The sequence below is a fragment of the Silurus meridionalis genome, chromosome 3 (genome assembly GCF_014805685.1).
Source record: "Silurus meridionalis isolate SWU-2019-XX chromosome 3, ASM1480568v1, whole genome shotgun sequence".
NCBI classification, from domain to species: Eukaryota; Metazoa; Chordata; class Actinopteri; order Siluriformes; family Siluridae; genus Silurus; species Silurus meridionalis.
In genome coordinates this window covers 11,075,802-11,093,395 of record NC_060886.1, presented here as the reverse complement: position 1 = coordinate 11,093,395, position 17,594 = coordinate 11,075,802, and the positions used below count along the sequence as shown (strand labels likewise).

General features: G+C 38.9%; 1 protein-coding gene across 1 annotated transcript in view; it reads left to right on the top strand.

The window, feature by feature from the left end:
- The first annotated feature begins 1,478 nt into the window (after nucleotides 1-1,478).
- The window catches only part of clybl (citrate lyase beta like), a 60,879-nt gene continuing 44,763 nt past the window's right edge, over nucleotides 1,479-17,594 (top strand). The window contains exon 1 of the mRNA XM_046845435.1: nucleotides 1,479-1,581. Coding sequence (XP_046701391.1) covers nucleotides 1,538-1,581 — 44 coding nt within the window. The 5' untranslated portion in view covers nucleotides 1,479-1,537. The remainder of the gene's footprint in view (nucleotides 1,582-17,594) is intronic.

Below are 17,594 nucleotides of genomic sequence, written 5' to 3'. Positions count from 1 at the left end.
ATGCTGTAGGCTGGCATCAAAGGAATACAGCAGGTATACTGATTTCTCTAAAGTGAGGGAAATTGCTTGGGTCTTGAACCACTGTGTGCAATATTGATTAACTTGCTTCATATGCCATGCGCCCTTCTTTGGCTGAAGCAAACCCAAGCTGCTTTTGGGGGCTCAGTGGTTCCTAGGGGAGACCAGAATAGAAGTTGAGTATCTTGCTGTGATCCAAAGAAAGTGTGCCAAATGTTATCAAAATGGGATTAGTGGACAACAGTTGTGGATAATGAAGGCAGAAAAAAAGGTAGTTTCCAAGTAACCAATGAGTGGAATTTTCAAACTATAACGCATCTGATTTATTTTGCATTTGTGCGAAGGTCTGTATGTGATCACACAGATTTTACACTCATACTGCACTCAATAAGTCGTACGGTCTTACCATTGGTATATTACTATATATTACCTTATATGACTAGACAAGTGGTCAGATATGTTCAAATGGAAGAAACATCCAATGAGATACATGCAGTTATGCATATTGTACCATGTGCAGAATAAGATTGGTGTAGCTGAAGAGTGACTATGGTCACGTTAGAAGTAGAGGTGCACAGCAGGCTTGGTTTCAAGCCTACTCTTCTCACAGCTGCTAACACATTTTCATGCATTTGAAACAAATTGGAAAAATAGAAGCAGGACTGATTTCACCAGATGTATAGCTGCTGCTACCCAAGGCTATCCCATGTACAGTATATGTATTATTACTGAATCACACAGGAACAGTCTACTGGTTTATATGGTTAGAGTGGAGAGTTCTGGAGTGATGAATATAAAGCTGTAACCAACTAATCTTTCATTTCTGAATTTATACAAATTGCTGTATACTTTGAATGGGACTCGAGTATTTGATGGTAGCCTATTCGCACCCAGATGGCTTATTTCTTTTCTGCATGGTGCTCTTGTGGAGCTTGCAGAGGTGTCCCCCAATTTCGTGCAACGCTCTGTGCCCACAGCTAACAAACATCCGGGAACTGCTTTTTGAATCCTGACATTTGGAGAGAATCCCCTGCTGACTTAATCATGCCAAATATTGCGTGTCATTTGTGAGCCACACATGGACCTGGCTGACGGTAGTAGTAGTAATCCGCCTCTGCTGTGCAGAGCTCCTGGGGTGCTCAGTCACTGCAGTCCTTGCTCTTATTTTTCTGTCACGCTTGCTCATACAAATAACAACCAGCATCATCATGCAATGGATTTTCATGGAAGTATAGGTGTGATGACTAAGTAGGTTTTGAAAAAAGAAGGAAGGCCACACTGGTAACAGATAACAGAGCAACTGGGTGAAACACTGCTTCGAAATGATTTTTTAAAAACCACCAGACTGCATAATTCTGCATAATTATTGTCTGTTAGGCCAAAATAGTCTGTCTGTGATGCAGCTTTAAATTTCCTCCTGGCCACGCCTATCGTTCTTCGACCAATCAGAAGGCGTAACACGCACAAAGAGACGCGGCCGCCAGCCAATAGAAATGTAGTTGAAGATGACGGTGAAAACATGGCGCTCTGCATGGCTCGAGTTTCCAGGAGACAGTCTGCTCAGTAAGTTTTGAAAGATCTCGCTAGAGATTACTCATTCTCCAGGACACGTCTCTGTGTTGGTTCTGTAGCTTTTCCTGCTTCTCGGCAGAGGTGAAAGAGAGGTTATAAAGCTGACATAAGCCATTTTGCGTTCCTGGTTGTCAGGGTGAAGCGCTCATTGCGATTTCATGACATTGACGTTCATGGATGTGTTTGTGATTGTAAGTGATTTTTCCCATAAAACACAATTGCTGTTTTGCAAACAGTTTGAAGGCTGATTCATTTATAAAAAAAGCTAATTTCATGTCATTCAGTGACCTGTGTCCAGTCAGCCAGTGCAGCTGCAGCAGATGTTTATTTATACACTGTATGAGTGCGTGTCAAGTGAATGACATACCCGTGCACTCGAAAGTGTTGCCAGGTCCACGGTTTTCCCGATTTATTTTCTTGATTTTTCGCTATGGGTTTATTTGATCTTTTTTGAAAAATATATTTTCTTTGTTGCAGATTGTGCTGGCATTTTTTATGCATATAATTAATTATACTTGTATCTATTACAATGAATTTATTCTAATCAATTAATTCAGTCCTCCAAATAATAGAAAAATTGGCAAAAATTGATGTCATAGAAATGCCTTTCAAAGCACTGTTGTGTCACTCAGATGCTGTATATGAAAAGCCACGAGCATTGTGGTTTATCTCACACACTCCTCATACACACACTCTTCACTCTCCTATTGTCTGGGGAAAAAGATACCGTAGTATTCATACCCTAGACCAGGGGTCACCAACGTGGTGCCCGCGGTCACCAGGTAGCCTGCAAGGACCACATGAGTAGCCTGTGGGCCTTTTCTGAAAATAGCTGTTTCCTACTTTGTTAAATCATTGTTGATACTTATTATGAGAAATCATTAACATGATCCGTGTCTTCACATAGATGAATATCATTAATTATTAATAATAACATATAATAAAAGGTAAATTAAGCAAATTTCAGATCAAACTAAAAACTGTGTGTATTAAACTGGTAGCCTTTCACATTAATCAGTACCCAAGAAGTAGCTCTCAGTTTCAAAAAGGTTGGTGACCCCTGATCTAGACTATGTTATGTGAGCCATTTGACTACTCAATACAAAGAGAGTGGGCTGATACACACACACACACACACACACACACACACACACACACACATACATAAATGAATACATTAACTGTTTGCACAAAATTGCAGTTTTGCCCAAATTGTTAATACAATTCATTCATTGTTATATAGACAATACATTCTTCTGTAATGTACTGAATTTGTGGGTGATTTAGAGCAAAAACACAAGAAAGTGAGACAGTAGACACATGTCACACATGTGCACTTTATGTTGTGCTTCAGTGAGTTTTGTGGAGTTCTGTGTCTTGTTACTTTTGGTTAATTTATTTTGTATTATGTAGCCCTTCGGAATGATGTTTCTTTTTACTGTGTTCCGTATTTTATATGTTTGAAATGACAATAAAAGCCTACTTGATGTGTCTTAATAACAAAAAATAAAAAAGGGTGCTTTATTCTTGTCACATTTACAGCCAGTTTCTTTATTCATATATCCCAGTGACATTAGGAGCTGGGGTCAGAGTGCAGGGTCAACCATGATACAGCACCCCTGGGCTCCTGAGGCTTAAGGGCCTTGCTCAGGGGCCCTGAGAGTGGCAGCTTGATGATACTGGTGCTTTAAACCCAGTCTTCTGATCAGTAACCCAGAGCCTTAATCACTGAGCTACGGCTTTCCCTAATTGTTTATTTGTTTAAGGAAATCTTCAAAATACACAAAAGGGCCACTTTTAAATAGTCTTGCAATTCAGCCAGTATGTTTAGTCAGCACTAGGTCCAGAAATAATTGAATGTAAAGGGCCAATGTTGGGCCACCAGGACCAACAGGCTTTCATCTACTTCAAATCTACTTTGGCCCAAAGTTGGGCAGGTGATGGAGGGTTTATTTTAAAGTCCGCCAAATACCAAAGTTTAATGTTGGCACTTGTTATATCAAGTGAGTCAGCATAGCCAGCCAAACCTAGCACTGATCTGATGTCGGTTTGCTCCTTAGGTTTAACCATTTGAGGAATATTTTATAAGGAATCAGTTTTTCCTTGATACTGCAACTTTATTTTGTTAAAATGCTTGATTACTGTGGAGTGGAAATGTGGTTTGTGTTTTAAAAATCCCACAATTCCATTCCTGGAAATGTCTCTCACTATGTGGTTTTCCATAAGTAATGTTGAAGCAAGGCTCAGTTGTTAAATTCTTCCAGTTTCTTAATTGGATTATGAAGACGTTTTAGCTATAATTATAATGTTTTGCCTGTTAAAAAAAAAAAAGGCCAGAGGTGATGGGTGCTTCACTGTATTTTAAATAGCGTTAACATGTTCGTTCCGTCTACACTGTGCTACAAGGTACTTTCTTTTATTTCACCTGCTTCTCTGGTGACTGTAACAGTCACATTGCAATAATACAGATGCAGTAATTATGTCTTTAAATAACTGGGCCACATCCATGTACTGGATCATAGTCCACAATATGAATTGCTTTTACATTTTCTGAAGTAGCATTTTCTTCCAGTGTAGATGGAATTCATCCAGCAGTATTAAATTAGGAGGCAGGGAATGGACAAGGGAATATATCTTAATGCTGTAAAATTTAATTTAAGATTAAACTAAACGTCCCTTTTTCATCAAGCCCTGAACTGCCTGCATGTGAGATTTTTAATTATGAACTAACTGATTGTAGCACTGGGGCTTTTTTTTTTCTAAATGATTTGCATCATGAATATTTTAGAACATTTGACAAAGCCACATTTGTTTTGGCAGTGTTTGACCTTGTTTCCCCTCGCTGTTTCTCCACGAATTTTTTTGGCACAGTTGATTTGACAAAAATAAATGAATTGAAAGAAACATTTGGGGACCTTGCGAGGGAGAGAGAAAAGGAAAGTGAGAGTGCACAAGAGAGGGTAAGCTCGTTGTTTTGTGTTAGCTAAGAACCGGTTAACATGTCCCATCTCAATTAGCCAGTACTGTACTTTGTAAGGATGGGAGGCTACATCTGCACCTGATTCATCTTTAGAGACTTTAACAAGGAACTTCAAACAGTTTAAATGTCAATTACAAAGAAGGAATAGTTTAAGGTCCTAGTAATCTGTCCATATTGGTCACTGGAACATGGTGCCAGGTGGCTTAAATTCAAGGCAGATGAATTTCCAGAGGCGCTGTTTTGATGGCACGGCTCATCTACAGTGTGTGACGTGACTGTCACGGCAGGCATCATCATATTTTCGGCTTGCGTGTGAGCACAAGGTGCGTACAGTGACAGTTTTAGTGCCTGAGGTTCTCTCGGGCGCTCCCATGAGGATGTGTTTAGCTCTATTAATTAAAGCCACCGGTTCCTTGTTTCTCGTTTAATTTCTGAACAACAAAACCATTCACTTTTTCTAAGGGAACACAACTAATTAATGTTTTTCAATAAAAAAAAAAGAAAAAGCTTGTCCGTTTAGTGTCTAATGGCGCCAAGTTTCCATGCAGATAAAGTGAGGTGAAGTAAAGTAAGAGTTGAGGGTGCATACCAGGCTAAGTGCGCAGGCTGCACTCTGTTTCAGGCATTGTAAGTGTGCATGGTTTATGTAAAACAAGTCGCCACTGGCACTGCGTTATGTCACCAACACCCACTTGTCAAAGATGTCGCAGCCTCCGAAAGGAAACATTGACTGGCACTATGAAGTCGACAAGTGATGAAAGTAGCCTAGAGCTTTTCAATTACACCGCCAAGGCCTAGACCCTATAAGTTAATGGGCAGCTTCCTCTTTTGAGGCCTGCCAAGACTTAATAGCACAGGTTATAAAACGTTGAAATGTAATGTGCTACTATAACTTCTTCAATTAAAAGCAACTGTGCAAAGGGAAATAGGAAGCAATTTTGGAGAGGCATTAGGCATAAATCAAAAGGTGGATTTTCGAATAGCCTCAGTTTACAAACTATTCAGGGGGTAAGTGAAATTTAATAGATTCCTTTGCACCCTTCTGTTTTGGGTATATCTGGATAAGCCGTAATCTGTTTTATGCTGCCTGCAGATCGACACTGCATCATAAACAGGAGTTTTGTAGGCTGTACAAGGTTTCAAAGTACCTCATGCCAAGCACTATTAACGCCAATAATGAACTTTTTCTTTCATTTAGAATAAGTAAAACTTTGAACAAAACCAGGCCAGACTCAGTATGTGGCTGCAAACTTCATTATGAATAGAATAAAAAAAAAAAAATGCAGTTCAAATGTTTGAAATATGTGTATAACACGTAAGATTTTTTTCCAACCACAGTTGGAATTAAAAATATTTAAATACTTAAAACTTGCTGTTTCACGTACGCTGCAGATGTTGCATTTGGAATCCCATAGAAAAACAATTGAGTCCTGAGCAAATAGTCATGTGTTGACAAATCATTTCCACATTGATTGGCGCTGGTGACCATAGCAAAGGCGTGTGTGGCCCTAATCCACTTAGACCCTCTTTAACCAAACATTAAATTAAGGGTTAGTGCACTTAGCAGAAAATGGTCTGATTTGAAACCTTGCACTTGAACGGTATAACACGACTATAAGCCACCACTGTAACAGTGCATCTATAAAAGAAGTGAACCAAGTAAAGGGTGCATTTAGTACAAAATAACACGGTTACTAATTTCCACAGTTCCAGAAAATATAAGAGATTAGTCTAGATTTGTCTCTAAGGGGAAGGTCAATGCAATCTTTTCCAAATGAAAAAGGATTTTTTTGGCTCTCCTTTTTTAGACAAGTACATCAATAAATCGGTCTATTACCTGTTGTTGACCCTCCTAAGATAGCCTTTGAAATTTGTTACAGAGCATTAACCTAACACATGTTGCTGGGGGAAAACAAAGACTTGGACACAGGATTGGGGGCCAGCTGAGTAAACTGAATGTGGAGGGGTGGCAGGCCAGAGCACTCTTGTCCTGGAGGAAGCCAGGAAGATCCATAAGGCCAGCAGATGGGCATTTGTGCTCCGAGTCCCCACAGACAAAAACACTGACCCAAACAAGTGCCTCTGCTCTTGCATTTAAACACTTTGATCAACACAGGAGCTCGGCCAGAGAGCGGCACCTTAGATAGGCCTCAGAATTGCATCTGTATAAACACGGTCTGCTAGGAATGTGTGAGCAATGCCACAAGAGAATCTTGTTCAAAAACCAGACCTTTGACCAAAACAGGGCCTCTGATTTCCACTGAGCATTGAACCCAGATTAAATAAACATTGTGGAGATTAAAAGGTAACAGGAAATATGAGGTGATTTTGTTGGAATGCGCCAAAGTTTGCCCAAATGTAATCATCATGACAATAGTTGCCGTTTTATTGATGATCAATTCTGAATAATTAATGAAAGAGAGAGAACCCTTTTTTTATGTGAATACTTGACACGTTTTCATATACACCCATCACAGGAAATATTCTCTCTGATCTAATCCATCTATATATTTTGACATATTACATTCCAGTAAATTTACTATAGCACAGTTCCATAATGGAATTTTATATATTCTGCCTGTTCTAATTCCAGGATGTCTTGTAGACTAATTCAGACAAACTAATGAATCTGTGATGTCTCAGGGGTTAAAAGTTTTTTTTTTTTCTTTGAGATTACCTCCAGTGCCATGTTTTGAATAAAATACAGGTAGACAATTTGTCAGACCTTCTTAGATCGGTCAGAATGCAGACAGAAAAGTCTACTATGGTTTACTAGAATGCTTATTTGCAGAGAACTAATATTGTGAAGATTGACAAATGATTTTTTTTGCCTTACTCACCACCTGCTGCGTATGCTGTGTAAGTATAAAAATAAGAGTTGGTCCGACTGTCAGTCATTTCGTTTACTGAGACGCAAACTCACTACAGCCGAATAATGTTAAACGTGAAGAATATGAGCCTATTGATTTTTTTTTTGACATCATGGAGAGTGACACATTGTTATTGTGTCCATAGTTTTAACTAGATTGTTCATGTTTAGTTTTTTTCATATTTAGGGTTCAGGCAGCCGAGAAAGCTGGTTGATTTCGAGAAACTGACAGGAAATGAAGGACTTTTTTGCATTAGGTCTCATTGGGCAATTTAGTATGTTGAAATAACAAAGATTGGTGATTCACACAGAAAGCTATCATGCAGGCTATGTGAAGCCCTTCTGAGCATTAGCCGTCTCCTGCGTTCAGTACACTGGGGGGCTTAGAGCAATTTTAGGTGGTAGTAATTCATTCTGCAGCCTCTTGGGGTCAGTGTGCACAATGTTCTGCTGGTCTGTGTGGCACAACAGCTTTGTAAGCAAACTGGCATTCATGGAAATTAAAAGCATCCAGTTTATTTTTTTATTATTTAAACAGCAAGTAAATGGGATTAAAATGTATAATTTTCTTTCTCAAGTAGTTTTATGTCTGTTGATTATTATAGAGGTGATGGATTAATTGCTTACTTTCCCCTGCAATCTCAGAAACAGATTGCATAAATCTACTTGGTTATACATATTAAAGTGCTAAATAGTAATTAAAGTGGGGTTATGGTTTCAAATCCTTCAGTGAAATACTGATCAATCCCCTCCAAATACATTGGAATCACTACAGATCCTCAAATGAAATGTTGCCTGTGTGTGTTCCAAGAAAATAAAAATTCTACTGCAGTTTTAGCCCAAACCAAATAATAACCATTGTCTAAATAAAATACTAGAGTAAATAGGACTTACAGTACAATTAGGACTCGCATCGCAACGTGCAATCGAATGATATCCCTCCTTTTTATGACTGCTTGAAAAAAATTAAATATGTAAAGAACAGAAGCAATAAGTCGAGTAATAATAGTGGGAGCAGATTTCCCATGGTGCTGCACATGTAAATGGAGAGAGTGGAGCCCTGAGGTTGGGTCCCACTCACTGATGTCCCGGTGAGGACGTTTCACCGGTTCTCATTAGTTTTGGAAATGAGCATTTCAATTGGGAGGGGGAAACTCCACTCGACCATGAACAATAGCAGGAGCTGCATATCACGACCTGCACCTTCTCAAACTCTGCATTTGGCTTCAATATTGATGTTATTTGATACTAGCATCACCTGATAAGGTTTGGAGCATTTTTTAGACAATAAAACCGCTGTTTGCAAATGTTTGCACTGTATTGAAGGTGAACATTGGATGAAACAGAATTTGTGGATTTTATGAAAATTTATAATCCGTGAAAGTCAATTCTATAAACTCTAAAATGCTCATTTTTAGTGGATATATTTTTTAGTCTGAAGCATTTTATGACTCCACCAGTTTTATTATTTTTTTTCTACTTTGGATGTGCAGTTATTGGTTTATGTTAAGTAATTTGAACACTTTATGGGATATTTTGCTAAACCACTGACAGGAAAATCGGTGCCTGTGGAAACCACTGGAATGGCTTCATTTTCAGAAATTTGATCCGTGTAAGAGCCTTAGCCAAACCCTATGTGCTTAGTTCACACATATGCTGATCACCAGTTACCTTGTTTTATGAGTTGCATTAGGTTTATGGTGACTTTGAAGTCTTGTATAACTTCTTTCTAGCAGGCTGACAATGCGGAAGTGTGCATTTCTATCATAATGTACATCCATAACCTTTTTCAGGTCTGAAACTCCTTAGAGATAAATAAGCATTGAATATAATTTTTTTGTATGAATATTAACAAGGTGTCTAGTTTATGTCCTGTATGTATGGATGCCAATCAGGATGACTGACTCGATGACCACGCCTCAGTGAGATATCCTGGTGGCGAGTGGGTTTTGTGTTCACACGCGTGCGTGGTGACTGGATGCAGCCATTTGAGGTGGAAACAAAGCAGGCGAGCAGGGCTGTTTGCTTTGTCCCCTTAATGGGGTGTGTGATGGGCCCCTGGTCATGTCACTAAGTAGAGCTGCAGCTCATTAGAACAAGGCTGTAGTCCTGCCACACACACACAAACACACACAGAACCTTGAGTGTCTGTTTGTCTTTACTTGGTTCATCAGAATGAAGCATGTACCTTTCCACCTTAGTCAGCCCACAAGTTGTTTACAGTGAAAGCTTTAGGTTCTTAATCCCCCCCTACACATAATGTTTGTTTGGTTAGTTTTTGTTTGTTTATTGTTTCCAGATGGCAGTCTTCAACTTTGCTTGCGTGGCTTTCAAGTTCCCAGTGAGCATTTTATAGCTTTGGCTCGAGTGCTTATCCTGTTTCCTATCCCCTGCTTTATGACAGCCACTTTTCCCCTGCAAACCGAAAACAACTGTCAAAAGCTGTCTGCACTTTTTTTTCTTTCCCGAGTGTAAAAAGGAGGAGCTAATCTTTGTTTTGACGCCACAAGGTTTACCTCAGGTTTAAGGGTCACTTGCGAGACGAGCGTCCCCGAGGCTACCATTCTCTTCAATTTATTTCCGTATTGAAACAGAGCCAAACTCCTTTGTTCGTGGAGGTGCAATGAAATGTGGCGCTTTTGTTACGAGGAAGGACTGATGAGGCTGGAAACCTTTTCCCATGGCTGGGTCTGGGCACCATTAAGAACACGTCACTTATTTACAGGAAAAGGCAGGTCAGCTGTAAATGTGGGGGTGGACAGCTTTACTCATCGAATGCGGTTAAGGGCAGGACTCTCATCAAAGCTCACGGCTTTGTTAAACCATCCTCTCCCTTAACAGGTTCTTCTCTTCAATGCCAATCAATGGCTAATTACTCTTGCATTCCATTTCTGTTAATCTTACTTTCCTTAACGACTCAAAGGGCAATTACAATGTTCCACGGTTTTAAAATGTCTGCATCATTTGCCTATTTTTAAATAGGCTAAACAAAGTTAGTCAGCACCTTTAAAGTTGATCTGGAAAAAAAAAACCAATTGTACAAATTTGAGCAAACAGGAGCAGAACACAAATCCCCCCACTTTTTTTACACACTGTAGGTATTTCATCAAAAGGTGAAGATAAGAATCAGCAATTCAGGAATCGTTTATTTTTTCTTTCAAACACCCTATTTTTTTTTGACTGTTTAAAAGTATTAGAAAAAAAAGTCTGATAGCTGTTTCTTTTTCTTGCCTATTAGAGCATTTAAACAAATTAATAGCACTGATTGTATACTCTTGGTTTGAATCCCTGTGTTTTGATATCAAAACTGCATTTTTATATTGCATTAATGATTCTTCCAATATAAAAACCAAAGAACTATCTGTTGAAGGAAAACTAGCTATTTTGGAAAAAGAGGAGAAATCTATCGGGGTCATTGCACAAGCACTGGGCACAGCCAATAGAACAATCTGAAATGTCCTGGAAAGAGAAAGGCCACACCACCGGTGTACTAGCAACAAGACATCGAACAGGTCAGCCAAAGAAAACAACAACAGTTGACAGAAACATTATGAGAGCTGTGAAGAAAAACCCTAAAACAGCAGTCAGTGCCATCAACAACAACCTCCACAGGGCAGGGTGAAGGTATCACAATGCATTATTGGAAGAAGACTTTGAGAGAGTTAGAGTTAAGGAGGTCACACTGCAAGATGCAAACAACTCATCAGCAGTGGCATCCAGAAGGCCAGAAAGGAATTTGGAAATAAATACAGATTTGAGCTGCTAAAGGTCTGTGCATATGCTATTCAGTGATAAAGAGTGTGGAGAAAAAAAAGATCTGCTCATGATCCAAAAAAATACAACTCACTGACCAAACACTGTGGTAGTAGTAGTAGTAGAAGAAGATGCATTGTGGCTTGGGCTTTCATGGTGCTTTCCTACCTATGTTGTTGATGTAACTGATGATGGGAGCAAGAGAAGTAGTCTACAACAACTATTGGCCAGCCAATTTACAAAGAAATGCATCAAATCTAATTGGGAAGAACCTGTAAATTTCAGCAAGACAATGACCCAAACAAACCACCAACTGCCTGTTACATTTTTTGCAAGCAAGAGTTCTTCAACCAAATATTAAATGTTAAAATATATTAAATATCTGTTCCAATACTCGCTCACCTAAAAATTGGAGGGCTACCACCAGAGGTGCTATGCTCTGCACACATCTAGATGTAGATATATAGATATATAAATGTAAATCATTTATTCACCTTTTGACCTCAAACCAAATGTCTCCAGTATGTAGCCAGAACAGGGAAAATAGTTTATATATGAATTAAAGAAAAATATAAACCCTAACCTTAACTATTATTAATTTGCATATGAAGAGTTAAGTTTGATGAGATATGCACCATTCGAGACGAATCTTAAGTTCTTCGAGCAATGATAGGAAGAGCAACCTGGTCTGTACTTAAAGCCTCAAAAAGCTACCTAAATAATTTTCATGAAAGGGTTATGCTATGCTGGGTGTAATAAATCTGATTCATTGTCAAAAGTAGGAGGTGGAAAAGTGACAGGTGTATTGAAACTCTGTCAACAACACTTTCTATTATTTGTCTCGTCATCTTTTGTAGAAAACAATATAAAATAATGGCATTGACATGCATCCTATTAGAGATCTGGAAATAAAAAGAAAATTGCTTTCATTTTTACTTTTTGTCTTAAACAATTTACTGTATTGAATGAGAGCAACTCTTACATATTCACCCTAAACAGCCTTAAAATCGTTTAGATATAACAGATAAAATTATTTTTTTTTTTACATACTATTATGTTCTAATAATAGAAAAAGGAAAAAAAGACTGGTTTAACTGCTTTTACGTTTAACCTAAACACACAATGGTGAGTAGATTATTTGTAAGGAATGAAGTTGCATGTACATCAAATATATATGCATTAATTGTTAACCAGAATAAACAAATACAGTTATGAATAGAAATGCCACTATTTGAGGGTTTTTTTTCCAATGTTCTTTAAGTTTCGGGGGCATAGTGGTATGGATTAAAAACAAAACAAAAAACACCCTTTTAGTTTAGGCTATTTCCACTTTGCTTTTAATTTTGAATACAGATAGAAATATTTGGAACAATAAACGGATTCAGTTAGTGTCAAATATGCTACAACCCTATTGAGAACATGGAGGCTAAAGTGTTTAAGAGAATAAGCAATGCACAGCTGATTGTTCTTAATACTGTATGCGTTTTAAATGACGTTCATTCATTCGTTTGTTCATCCGTTCTTAGCAGTCTGTTTAGACCTGTCAGTTAAAAAAAACAAAAAAGTTTTTGTATTTACATATTTGTACGTTTTTGTAAATTTCCTATCGCATTATACGATCTTACTATGTTATAAAACAATATTATTATGTTAAAAGCTGTATAGTGGCGCTACATGTGCAAAAATAACTTTGCATTTGTTAACACAAGGCACAAAGTTTTTGATGTAAAAACCGTTGAATCCTATTGTAATAAAAAATAAATTGCTATCTCTTATGTCCGTGACAACATATACTATAGTACTGATAATCTATATTGCCATATTCCCAGCACTAGTGTGCAGCTGATCAGAATGGAGAGGTCATGTTACATCATTGTGATAACTTTGAGGCACAGGTATTTGAGGTACTTGTAATCACAAGATCATTAGTGTGTTGGGAAGGTGCTGAGAATGCTATGTTGCTGTAGTGACAGAATCTCTAGCCAGGTCCTGACCCTGAGCTCAGAAGTGTCTCTTACATGGGTTCCATTAATCTCCTTGCTGACTGCTCTGTGACACCAGTAGGGAACAGGACAGAGGCACTTGGCCACATTACACATTAGTTCTCTTTTATGGTCTGATTTTGCACAAAAAAAAAAAAAAAACTACTGATAGAAGTCGATACATTTGTAAAATTTTGAAGACAAAAGTAGTTGATATTTCTGATGAGTGTAGATTTAGGTTTAGCCCTTTTCGTTGTGTATGAAAGCTGTAAAAGTATGGCAACAACCTGATTTATATATAGAAATAAAAAAACAATACAAATTCCTCTTACAGCATTTACATTTATGCCATTTGGTAGGCAGAGTTATGCTAGCTAACTGTATGCTAACTGTTGTACTGGAGTATCAATGTAAAAAAGAAATTGTCAATGATCAGGTTTGTTTGTTGTTTGCCATACGTGTCAATTAATTGAATGGCACAGCAAAAAGTTTGACAAACTTTTGCCTTGTACATTGACCGGTATTAGTATGTCAATCCACATCTGTTGTAGCCTGAAGGCTCTAGAGAAGGCCTTGTTCTGAAATGCAGCTAGTTGTAACAGAGCTTAGCATGACCACTGGAACCATCCCAGCAGTGCCAGACACCATCCATGGCCAGATTCCTGAGAGTGCAAATAGCCAAGGGGCAGTAGGAATGACAGAGATGCTAAAGCGCTAAGAAGACTGCATGGCTTCTAAATGTAGATCTCTTGAATGACAAGTAGTAGTATAAACTCTAATAAGGGAACACTTGGGAAATGGAGGGAGAATAAAATATATCTTAAAATTAATTTTCCTATATCTGGGAGCCCCAGAGATTCCATGTTTTTATGTTCCATTAACAATAACCTGCTAGCTTTGTCCTGGGGAAGTGATATTTAGACTAAATAACTTTTAAAAATGATTCAATTTGTAGATTATTTATCAGTGAATATGTAAGGGTCAGAAAACAGGTGGCGCTCATGAGGCTTTTGGATTTCTGCTTTCATGAGAACATCATTTAGCCAGGGATGAATCCCAGTTTATCAGTGCGCCATCAAAATGCACAGCGTCAGCTAAAATAGCCACAATATAGTGACATATTTTATTTTGTTCATACCTTGCCAATTGAACTGCAAGGATTTTATGACACTTCGCCTTATTGTGAAGCACGGCTGAATTGCAGAATGTTGCCTGCTGAAATTGCCAGAGGCTGTTTTCGGCACTTATGCTATTTGAAAGGGCAAGAAAGAAATGGTTTGTTTTGCCAAAGAAAGTGAACCTAAAAGGTTTAACCTTCCACTTCAGGCCACCAAACAGGTTCTTTATGCAGTCAGCATAAAGGACTGTAATTATGAAGTTAAGTCATAAGCCAGGTCATTTGAAAGTGACTGCACAGGAATGGGACCAAATCCTTTGGAGGCAGAGCCTTTTGAGAGCCCATTCTGTCTCTTCCACTGCAAAACCCCCAAACCCCAGTCTGTCCATTTGGCACGCCTTTGATCCGGTCATTCCACAATGGATCTATCACTAGATTGCAAATTAAGGCGACTGGACACAAAATATAAAACAGCACAACCTTTTCTTCTCCCAATGTGATTTTTTTTGTAATTTGGTCTTTATTCTTTGTCGTCTACTACAAAAAAGGTCCTCGTTTCTCCCTTCCACTGCTTTCGGAAGCCTATGGCTCATTTAATTTGTTTTGATGTTATGTGAAATATTTGTTCCCATTTAGGAGCTCAATTTCATATTTGTTCAACTGGGCTGTATTGCGTGTTGTTCTGGATGGTTCATCGGGGGCAAAGACATGGATGATGCTCCACTGGTAGTCTGGCTGCCCACTGACACACACATCGGCATGCCTTTTAGGCCCAGCTGCAGCCATGCGCTACTTCCTGACGGCTTTTGTTTACCCTTCTGGGCCCCAGCTGTTGAGATAGGTGATAGCCACGCTTTCTGCTCCAAGCCTCCCCCATCCAAAAAAAAAAAAAAAAACCAAAAAAAAAAAACAGAGTCTCTGCACTCTTGCACACCAAACCCTAAATAGGCGCATTAGACACAGCACATTAAGAGGCTGCTGGTGTGGAGGTAGGTGCATGTCCCCGAGGCCCTTCTTCAACACCCACCCCACACACACACACACACACACACACACACACACAGACTAGATCAGGAGGCATGACTCTGGGAAAAAGCTTACTGCTTTATATTTCTTCTCTGGCTATCCAATCCCCCCCTTTCATTCATACAACAATCTCATTATTTAGATATTCCTCTCTCTTGAGGAATCATCATGGCTATTATTTTTTTTAACACTCTGTCTTGTGGCACTGTGTTTGATGTAGCATTATGTTACCCTAGACTTGTCTTGTTGCTGTCTTTGTGTCCCCATTGACTTTTTTCTTTTTTCTTTTCTCGTATCCCACCCTCCTCTCTGTCTCTCGTTTTACATTTAAAAAAAAAATAAAAATCCTTCCCGCATTCGAAAGCGTACACCCCGCCGTAGCCACAGCGCTGTAAAAATACCCACAAGGCCAATCAGACCATATGTAGTGTTGCCGATTTTTTTATTATGCAGCAGCTGAATCGCGACACAGCAGGGTATTTCTAAACATGAAAATGAATTCACAGCTAAATGCTCCTATATGCAGTACAGAGGCAGCATGGGAGGGGAGAGAAATCAAATGCCGAGTTTCACTAGATAGCAGACGAACCAAAGAAAGACCCTGGGCCTCATTTTCAAAGTCAGTACCGCAAATGGAGTCTTGGCATATAATGCTGCTTTTTAAAACGTGCACCAAAACAAAAAAGAAGGAGAAATGAAGAACAAGCGGACAGACTTTTGATTGCCCTGAATAAGAATGAGTATAATAAATTGGTCACTATAGGAAAAATTCTAGCTATCAGAACATAATTCATTTGAGTCAGTGATGATGCTAATTCAACTCCTGTATACAGTTCATAAACTTTTTTTGCCAGTCTTTTGTCCCCCCCTCTACTTAATATGTCTCTACTGTGGCATCCCATCCAATTTTGTATGATTTCCTGGAAGAGTGCTGCCAATGGCATCAATAATACAGACCTGGGTTCAGAAAGCTGAGCTGACCCGTTCCCCCTAAATAATGAAAACAGTGATGTGGTCCCTCCACTTGTAATGAACTTTACCATGAAAGTACTTGAGCATGACTTTGTCTCAGAGCAGTGCAAATGGAATTGCCCCCTGATGGTTTGGAATGCACCCAGCTGGCATTTAAAAGGTGATAATTGGAAAATACAGGATACAGCCATAGTCTGGGAAGGGAGTTCTCGTTCTAGAGATTTAACCACTGCATGCTAGATACAGGCTGTGCTGAGCTTGCTTTTCACTATGCTGTTTCACTGTTCTTGGTGGTCTTTCTATAAAGGTGTGCTCGGTATTTTAAAACATGTCGCAATATACAGATGGATGACAAATGAAAGGGAAAACCAACATAAAGCGGTGTCGTAAAAGTTTGAAGTAACCAAGAGAGTCCAGGATTGATTGAGCATGCCTTGACTTCTTCTTTTGTTTTCTTGCAGGGAGGAGGACATTCCTAAAAAAGAAATTCATTTGGTGTTTTGGTTATTCATAATAATGATGATGAGTAGAATCAGTAGGGTAGAATCATTCAATCATCTGCACAAACCTGGTCAGGTTCCTGGATTTGGAGCCCATTATGGGAATGCACCCTTGGTGGGATGCCAGTTCATTGCAATATACCAAACACACACTTTCACACCTAGGGGCATATTTAATGTATTCAGTCCAGGCACTCGCATGCTTTTGGTATGCTAGAGGAAACTGGAGAACCTGGATGAAACCCCCAGGGACATTGCGAGAGCAAGTGAAATCTCCTATAGGTGTTCAATTGGCTTGAGGACATAGCATTTGATATTTCATATTCATCAGATTATTTAATCCTTACGCACTGTCTATGGGGACGATGCCTGGAACAGATGCCTATAACATTTTTTTGCTTTAATATGAGACATGCCCGTATGTTCACACTGAAACACAACCATGGCTTTGGTTGAAAGATACCAAAATTCCAGAAAGACGGAAGGAATGCTTTTCATTCACACTCAGTTTTCTCAAGCATGGCGTGACGGGTGCTTTCTTTTTTTATTTAACCAATTTCAGCCTGTTTAAATTCTGTAAGTGTTGTAATCTCTCCCTAACCCCTTTCAGTCATCTCACTTTTTCAGCGTTTGATCTTTAGGCTTATATGCCTCCTTTTGAATCAGGAGAATGTGAGGCCACAATAAAGTAAAAGCTTATAAAAGTAGCCTTTCCTCCCATCACCTTCCCTCTTTACTTCCTCACTTTATTGTAGTCTTATAGCAGGGCATAAAGCCAGACATGGCGTTTTTCCTGATCTGTGGA